This window comes from Neltuma alba, unplaced genomic scaffold, assembly GCF_004799145.2.
Source record: "Neltuma alba isolate B1F8T4 unplaced genomic scaffold, ASM479914v2 tig00011035_pilon, whole genome shotgun sequence".
In the NCBI taxonomy this organism is placed as follows: Eukaryota; Viridiplantae; Streptophyta; class Magnoliopsida; order Fabales; family Fabaceae; genus Neltuma; species Neltuma alba.
The window spans coordinates 413,435-422,784 of NW_021635786.1; the positions used below are offsets into that span (position 1 = coordinate 413,435).

Sequence of the window (9,350 nt, forward strand, 5' to 3'; positions counted from 1 at the left end):
AAAAGTTAGGTGTTATATTATAATTGCATCATAAATGCACTTGGCAACTCAGCACATTGACTCAGCATCGAAATAAATGCGCCATCATTACCTTTAGATATTTTTTGAATCTTTATCCGTGCAATTCCCTCGACACCAGAAGATATTCTCATATTTTTTTGTACATAATTCTTGATATAATCCTGTATTTTTTCATTTGACTAAAGCATTTCTATTGAAAATTTCAATCTTTATCCGTACAATCCCGTATTCAATCCAGAGTTCCAAAAATTTCACATGTTCATGCCATAAAATTATCAAATTCTAGAGAAAATTTATGAATTTTCTCAGACCATAACTCAACCTATAGCTGTTTCTTTTTGAATTTTCTGTAAAACGCCCTTTTTCAGCACAAGTAGGCTTTAAATATTCTTAAAGCCATTCCACTGGCTTTCTAGAAATGAGACTAATTTTACAATTTTCTATAGCCTCTTAACTTATGAATCCCCATTTTTATTTACTTTTCTAGATCTCCTTGTTGCTCAAATAATTAAATCTGACTGCATACCTCAAAATGAGCCAAAATCTTTAAAATTCCTTTAAAATCAATTCAAGAGTATTTTTTGTCATTTTTGACCTTAAATAAGCCTCATAATCTCATTTCTCATTTTATGAGAATTTTCTAGAATTTTTTGAACTTATTTTCTAGTATTACCCTTTCTGGCTTGAAATTTCTCAACTTTACGATTTAGTCTCTATTCGGACTTAACCTCAAGAATCATTCATTTGAGGTCTCTAGCACAACCCCTAGCCCACTTTCATCTCCTTTTATCATTCTTAGGCTTTGAAATTTTATCAGAATCTCTAACTTTATTTACCTTTTAATCCCAGAACTTTTTTATTTTACAGTTTAGTCTATGAAAACCCAATTATTTCTATTTTACATTTCTAGGATTCCTGCTAAATGGGATCCAATAGCTTTTTAGTACTTCTAGGCCTAAAATTTGAAATGTTTCTTGTTTTAGGTTCTCATCCTTTTCCAAAATTTGCTCTGCAACCACTCCCACAAGTAAATTTTGTCCCGCAATCAAACACCAGATTATGAAGAGAATATACAAAAATATTCTATTTAATCTAAATACAGGGATTATATAACTAATTTATAGATCTAAAAAATCAAATTAGCAATTAGTGAAAACATGTATATTGATTTTCCAAAAATGTTTTTTTTTTACTTCATAAAAAAAATACTCTTCCAATCATTTGCTCTAAAAAGTACTTCCTAAATAAATAAATAAAATACCTTTAATATCTATAATCAGAAAAAAAAAAAAGGTTTAACAAAAAATTAAAAAAATTGAGATAAAGTGAATTAAACCCTCACATTCTAAGATCGGAAAAAATTCATGTACAAACTCTCACGTTTAGCACAACTAGCCATTAAAAATGTAGAAAATGTTATATCATAATTATTCTTATTCTCTTTTTTTTCCCTATCTGTATGTAATTAAGTATTAGTACATATATACAAAAAAAATTCCAGTGTTCCATTGCCAAAACGTCTATAACACAATAACACATTACGAATTGCATAACATGGAACACTAATTTTGTACAAGAGCTCTAGTCAAAAGGATCAATGCGAAGATCATGTTCACTTGCCATGGCCATTTCTAGTCAAAAGGATCAATGCGAAGATCATGTTCACTTGCCATGGCCATTCCAGTGCAGAGACATGTTGGACACATAACCTGCCATCCAAATTGAGCACCAGTTATCAATCGACTCAACAACTACAACATGGATGACCAAGTTCAGCTCCAGAAAACAATGATATGGATGTGTATATTGTATATTGACACATGATATGAGAATATAATAAATTTTTAAATTTTTTTGATACCAATGGTGATCGGGTTGAGTAAAAAACAATTCGTTTAAAGTTAGAAAGTGTCCTACTCTGGCTTTTTTGGCCTTGTAATATTGGGATGCACACGCATACATGTATATGAAAATCTACTCATGAAGTATTTGCGAATGTGCGTATAGCACCATAAACTCAGACGCAAAAATACACAAGACCTTTTCCAAATGAGGAAAAAATATTATAAGTGTAAATTTAACCTAATGTCCATTATTTTTTCAAACGGATAACAGTGTGAAACCCACCTGCAAAAAATAATGGATGTTAGGTTAAATTAACTGTCATGACATTTTTGCCTCGTTCAGAAAAGTTCGTGTATTTTTAAATCCAAGTAAAGTCTATGATACCAGGTGCATATTCACAAATACTTTATGAGTAGATTTGTACCTTTATCCTTTAGTAGAGTATAAAAATTTGCAATCATATATGATTAGTAACAAATTAAGTAACAGAAAATAAAGTCAGTAGTTCTAGGTGACAAACCTTGCCAGATCCAGAACAGTTAGAACATCTCTCAGTTTTTGGAGGTGTTAAAGGCTGATCTCTGCCATTGACGGTGGTTACTGGCTCAATCAGAACAAGTGATCCTGTGTTTGAACAGCGAGCACACGCAAGATATCCTGACAAAAAAAACAAAAAGTATAATGGAGGTATCAACCTTCTCTGCAGTTAATTTCACAATACATCAAGACGTCACTGATATACCCACTTCGTTGACTTTACAAAACATTGAAACAGTATTAAAATCTCAACTTCCTTGGTCACATAACAACCAAAAACATGAATAATCAGGTTCAATGACTAAGCACCAATATTTAACAAGTGAGAGCATTCTATGTAACAATCCTAACAATATAAAGTAACACAAAATATGTTGGCAAAAAAAAAAAAAAAAAGTAACACAAAATATGAAATGTTTCACTTTGAAGCATAGATAGGGGATGACTCAGCATATGTGGAGTCAATAATCTTGAGAGGCAATTTGTCAAAAACTCAAGTCGGAAAGCCAACTCATTTATAGCTACATCAGAAGCAAACCTGAATTGAAACCAGAATCGTGCCAATCTTTGCAATTAAAAAAATGGTGCGAATGTTGAATTTCAGCTGATCACAAAGTCCATCAGAGGTCAATGCAATTCAGCTGCCAAAACTACAGTTTTACCAATTTTTGTAAATATGATCAAACAGAAAATTGAAAGGAAAGTAGGAAACAGGAAAAGTTTGTGGAGTTTAAAATATAGAAGCTATTGAGTCTGACTGTAAGAGTGTTCAAGGCATTAAAAAGTCTTTCCCAAGTCCCAACTATTAGCATGACTGGATCCCAATATTCATTAGACTAGAAATAAGGAATCCCACATCATTTGGTTCTATGATTTTTACTTTTCCCTCTTAATTGCAAAAGCAGAAGAGTCATCATCTCCTCAGCAAGACAAAGGAGTAGAAACGTACACACAGGAGAGAAGGTGGTCAACAAAAGAGTCACAAAAGCCTTGCAGTCCATTATTAAGAAGTTCAATTCTAGAACGCGGAAAAAAGGCTAGAATTTTTTGATTTGATAACATACCAGTACCAAGACAGTACTTGCATCTCTTTTGCTCCTGCTGCTTAACATTGTTGATCTCAACAACCATTAATGCTGAAATCACCCCAACTGCCCCACCCGAGAATGATGCCACAATGGGATCAACCTGACTACAACTCCCAAGAAAGTTCAATTAACAAATACTAACATTGGAAGAAAGAGCCCCGAAAAAAATAATAATAATAGAGAAAGAAAGAAAGAAAAGTAAAAAGGGATTCACACTATTCAAAGATCCGTATTGAAACAAATCATACGTAGCTTCTGCAGGCCCCAAGGTTTCTGACAAACACAGAAAATTGACATCTATTTTTTTTTTTTAACCTTTAAATTTTATTTAAAAGCACTGAGCATTAAATCACATGTAAGTTAAGAGCTGATTAGTGGCTGATCTGTTTTGATTTGTTAGGTTCTAAATCTTCCTACACTTTGATGGAGAACGGCAAACCAAAGTAGATCATCCTGGCATACCGCCCAATGTTCTGAAGATCATGAGCAAGTACTGAAGTTGTAATCAAGAAAAATGTTGGCTAAAATGTGTCTCAGTTCAAAACCGGAAGACTTCAAGCTACCAGCAAGTTCAACTCTGAAAAGGAGATACATTCAAGTTTGGATTAAATTAATTGGTACAAGATCAGATCAGATCAGAGGAGTTTTATCACTAAACATTGTCCAATGGCTGGCTGAAGGGCATTTTTATATACATTAGACCATATTCAAACAAAGGAAAGATTTGAAGGCAGGAAAAACTTAGTGTGTGCTTGCTTAATCTGTTTCAGTTTGCTATAAATCATTGTTCAACTTAGTTTCTAGGTTGACCCCAATTAAAGAGTAATCAGACCTAGAGCATACTTGCAATCCCATAGAAATACGAGGGCTTTTTTTTTTTTTTTTTGGGGGGGGGGGGGCTAAAATAGAAATACAATGGCTCACTTCTTTATTTCTCTGTGACATTCCCCAAGGTTGGGAAAGTGTAGGCAAATTATATTGCAATTTATCATTCATTGATAATAATTTGTATGAGCAGGAAAAAACCTACCATTGCTGGTGAGTGAGTGAAAACTTTCAAATGTTCTGTCACTAGAGGGCAGTTGAAAAAATTAATTGGTTGTTAAACTGCAAATATCTTGCTTTGCAATGAGACTGGGTGTAGGTCCTGTAGGCTGAAGCTGAAGCAAAATAAATGTCTACTCTCTCTTACTTAACTCTTAATTTTATCTTGCATCATAATCATTACCTCAGCACTGAGCACTGCTGCTGTTAAGCTTGTGTTTATTTCACTGTATATTAGTGATTCAAGTAGTGTTAACTGAAATGTTGCTGCTGTTTGTATCATTATCTTTCCATTCAAAGAGATCTAATCGCTTATTGCAGTTGATAGCCATTGTATTGATATTTTAAAGTGGTTAAGTGTTGTTTCTGCCTTCGGATCCTCTTCATTCACAAAGTGAATAATTTGTGAATGAAGAGCGTTCATTCAAAGAAAAGTAGACATAACAAAATGTGACTGTGTATGGGGCTCAAATCTCAAAATTAGGTTTGGAGCGTACAAATCTGTCTCCCTCCCTCCCTCCCTCTCTCTATATATATGCACCCTCTTCATTCACTTTTGTTAATGGAGATGACCCAAGCTGAGTTTGTCGCTTGCAAAAATTCTGCATATATGTATTCACCCCTGCCCAGGGTGGTTCTTTTTCTAGGTGTAGTTATCATATTTCATGCATAAAAGTGCAACCATGAGAGAAAAATTATCGCATTGAATATTTAAAGAGAAGCACAAAGAAAATAAGGGACAAACAACAGAAGTGGGAATGCACAGTACCTCAACTGCATAGGAAGATGCATACTACGGATAAAATCTGCATATGATGTGCCCCCTAGTCCCAGCTTAAGCTCCAACTGAGAAAGAAAAACGAAAATGAGCAGCAAGAGAGAAAGTTGGAAAGAAACTGGGTCTCAGGTTTCCTTAAAGGGGCTTGAGTTGCTACAGATAAAATTTATGAAAAAAATGTAAAAGAACTGGTCTCCAATAAGCATCTCCTTGACCTTCTTACATGGTACAAATTCTTCATGTTCAACATGTAAATTGTAAGATATAAAAGTAGTGAAGAGATATTCACCCCAAAAAAAAAAAAATACTGAAGAGATAAGTAGCTAAGCATTAGAATAGCAATACTGACCAAGAAATGGCATTAGAATTCTAATATCTTCTATGCATTATCAATATACATATTAACACCGATTTCAACCTTTTAATCAATGAGAAGAATGGAGTAGCACAAGCAAAAGCATGCTTCTTCCACACAAGAGTTCAACTCACATTAGATAGCATCTTTGTGTGTACAGAACAAACTAGTTTCCTTTCAAATGAACTGAAGTGAAGTAGAATACCCATTATACACAAGGAAACAAGAAATTTGTGACCACAAACATGAAAGAAAGCAGAAAAACTTACAGTGGGAGCAAGGAGGCCACCAAAAAGCATCACCCCAGCAATAAGAGATAAACAAGTCGCATAATATTGCTTAAGGTTTGATGCACTCTGCAAAATTAACATTAAATATATAAATTGATCGCCATTTTCCAAGACTCTGTGCTTCATGCTAATCAAGCATATAGACAAAATCACGGGAAACAATTATTAAATAATTGGAATATTTTATCACTAACTCCCAGAAACTTACCAAGGGAGGCAAAAACAGAATGCATAATCACTATTTACCCAAGAATTTGCGCATACAAAATCACAGGCAACATATATTAAATAATTGAAATTGAAATATTTTATCTCTAGCTTCAAGAAGCTTACCAACGGAGGCAAGAAAGGAATAAACGATGGAAAGTTTGGAAGTTCATTCTCTCGCTCTTCTTTCAATCCTAATTCAGCACTTTTAATCCTCTGCTGTATCCTGAGTCTACGAACCTGCGAAATAATAATATTGGTTATTATTTTAAAAAAAAAAAAGGGTTGCCACATATAAGAATGCATATATGGGAATTTGAATTTTGAGCAGGCCCTTGGTTTCAAATTGAAAAGGCCATTCAAAAAAATCAGCCTATTTTCTTCTAAATAATCAAAATAAACAATAATAAAACTATAGTCAGCCAGACCAACCATATCATTGACACAATGAAGGAGAAACTACAATCCTGCAATCAATAGAATATCTAACTCAAAATCCCTTGGCTCCATAATGTGTAGTTCTAAGACCTTTATTTGGGAACCAAGAGCTCAGCCAAACCGTAGCCATACAAATGAAAAGTATTCTGCTAATCATTGAACCATCAACCATAAGATGTCAAATTATATTTATTATAGTAAAACTAAAGGAAGACATCCTATACTAGCATACATTTTGCAATTATACCAGCAGATCAACCATCCATCTTATGTTTCCATGATGCATGAAAATCTCACAGGAAACAGTGTCTTCAAAGGGAAAGAAATAGGTTATACAATGAAGAAATGCACAGATCTATCTACCGCAATAACCAGAACAGTTTAGGCTCAAAAGCGCATGGAAGTTTAGAGCATGTAATGTCATTGAGCTACAATCGATTTTCATTAAATTAAAGTTATAATTTAGGTGTTCTTGATAAATTCATTTCCACTATAACTAGTAAGGAAAATTATTCAAACAGGAAAATTAACCAAGTTAAAGGAGTGGCTAACAGGCTAACCTCGATTGAGTTGAATTAATTAATTACCTTTCATATACAGAAGTTAATTATTAGAGTTAAATTGTAGGTCCCGTTTACATCATGCAGGGCTAAATAGGCTTGTATGGAACTGAAACAATAAGGCATTTTATGATGTTTAGGCAAGAAGAATTGTAAATCTTATGGTTAAGACTTTTATATGGCCATCACCGTGTAATGGTATGCTGCCATAGAGACTGGTAGTGGATAAACGAACTTTGAATAAAGTTACCAGGTTGCCCTCATTTGCTGAGATACCATAAAAATATCAGTATCACACTCCATTACCACCATTGTCCATGGTCCATGGTCCATGGTCCATTGATACAAAAAATAGATTATATAATACTTTTAAATTTTGTACATACCATTATGCCTTATGGGCTTATCCTATATGACACAATAATCAAAGCGGTCATATCTATAGTTCACCCATCAACAGAACAGAATATACAAATTCTCACCTCTTCCATATGCAAGAAAATCTTGTTCCTACGACTTCTAATGTTATCCTGAATTTCTTGTAGTTCCATTTTGGCAAAATCTTGTACAGTTTCAGGCCCTTCAATGATACAGAATCTGTAATTGAAAAAATAAGTGCATATATATGACAACAGATTTCCAGTACTACGGTAGTAGTGAGAAATAACAGCGCTCAACATGGTCAACTAACTGAGTCAAAACAACAACCTGAAGTTTCAAAAGTTTGGCGAAGTTGCAAACAAAAAAATAAAATAAAATAAAATAAAACAACCCAAAACAGAAAAGGAATCGAAGAAAAACGCCTTGATTGCATCGTGAGAAACAGATCACTTTGCATTTTAGGCAAGTCTTCAATAGAAAGAGAGAGTTTATCCTGCACTGTTTTTATCAGCAAATTAGAGTCCATAGAAACTGCAATCAATTAAACCAAGTGTACGCCAATTTGCAGCCAGTTACTAATAAACAAAAAGCAACCCCATAACAGAGAGCCAATTGGAGACACGCTTCAATTTCTTCTAGCTTTCTCTCATAACTATATCCAATCATGTCTGCAACAGAAAGAGATAAAAAGTTTACCCGGCAGCGTTTTTGTCGGCTACATCAGAGTCAACAGAGGCGGCAAAAGAGGAGTCCGATTCTAACGCCATCAGGGGCCATCTCGCGCTGAACCTGCCACTTCCATGGAGAAATCTCTTGCAAGTATACGGAGAATCGTACCGATGAAACGAAACTAGAGAGTAGAAGAGGCCAGGATTCCGACCCAAACAAAGCATCATCACGAACAAACCTCAGATCAAAGAGGCAGGAAAAGAGAAAATGAAACCCAATATCAATTTGATGGAAGAAACTAATATATGTTTGGATTTTGGATTTTCATGAAGGTCTACTCCTTCTTGTTCTTCTTCTGGCTCTGTTTTGTCGTGCCGCAAAGCAAATGGTTTGCAACGTGGAGGCTGTGAATTGGTGGGACTTTGATTAACAAGAGCGAACGGCCATTTTGAGTGGTGATGGTACCGTCAGATTCCACGGAAAAATGTCAGAGCATGAATAACTCTTGGATTTTTCTTGTTTCCCCCATTCCACCGTCTCAATGGATTCACCCCTGCTACATTCATTTCTTCTTGTTCTTTTTTTTCCTTTTCAATTAACATGATAAAGTCGGTTACCTGTGTCATGCGATTATGCTTGTGGTTAGGTGATAAATATAGAAGGAAAAATGACCAAAAAAAAAGCCTTGAAAATAAAAAATTCCAAAAAGGAAACTAACACCTCCAAATGGGGGGAAGTTTGAACTGAAATTATGAAAATATGAGTAAAATGACCAATATGCCGTTGTGTCGGTTTAAAAAAATGAATAGATTTTATCTAAAAATAATAAAATTGCAATATAAATTAACAAGTTTAGAATGCAAAATAACATCATTTTCTTGAATGAAAGCATATGTTCATTCAAGGAAATAACTAAATTTGATATGAAAATAACAAGGCTGAAATATAAATTAACAGATTTGGAATATAGAATAACATCGTCCTTTTCTGAGCATCACATAAAGGCATATTGGTCATTTTCTCACATTTCTATAAGGGAAAATTTCAATCAAGGACTATTGTAGCAAATTTATTTCAATCAGCCCCTAAAACAATATGAAACTTCACTGCAGGACTTAAGGGGGAAAGTGAAATTAA

At 34.1% G+C, this 9,350-nt stretch overlaps 1 protein-coding gene across 2 annotated transcripts; it reads right to left on the minus strand.

Moving 5' to 3' along the window:
* Positions 1-1,382: 1,382 nt before the first annotated feature.
* On the minus strand, positions 1,383-8,642 carry LOC114760888 (protein ORANGE-GREEN, chloroplastic). Of its 2 annotated transcripts, XM_028950201.1 has the most exons (9): positions 8,241-8,642; positions 7,646-7,760; positions 6,292-6,405; positions 5,938-6,024; positions 5,305-5,381; positions 3,468-3,595; positions 2,387-2,523; positions 1,682-1,730; positions 1,383-1,631 (listed from the first exon to the last, which is right to left on the minus strand). In XM_028950201.1, exons 1-9 carry the CDS (start codon positions 8,438-8,440, stop codon positions 1,603-1,605), a joined length of 936 nt encoding a protein of 311 aa, XP_028806034.1. In that variant the 5' UTR covers positions 8,441-8,642; the 3' UTR covers positions 1,383-1,602. The 2 variants fall into 2 exon arrangements, with proteins under 2 accessions (XP_028806034.1, XP_028806033.1); XM_028950200.1 differs by having other exon boundaries at positions 1,383-1,730; positions 8,241-8,640.
* Between the last annotated feature and the right edge of the window lie 708 nt (positions 8,643-9,350).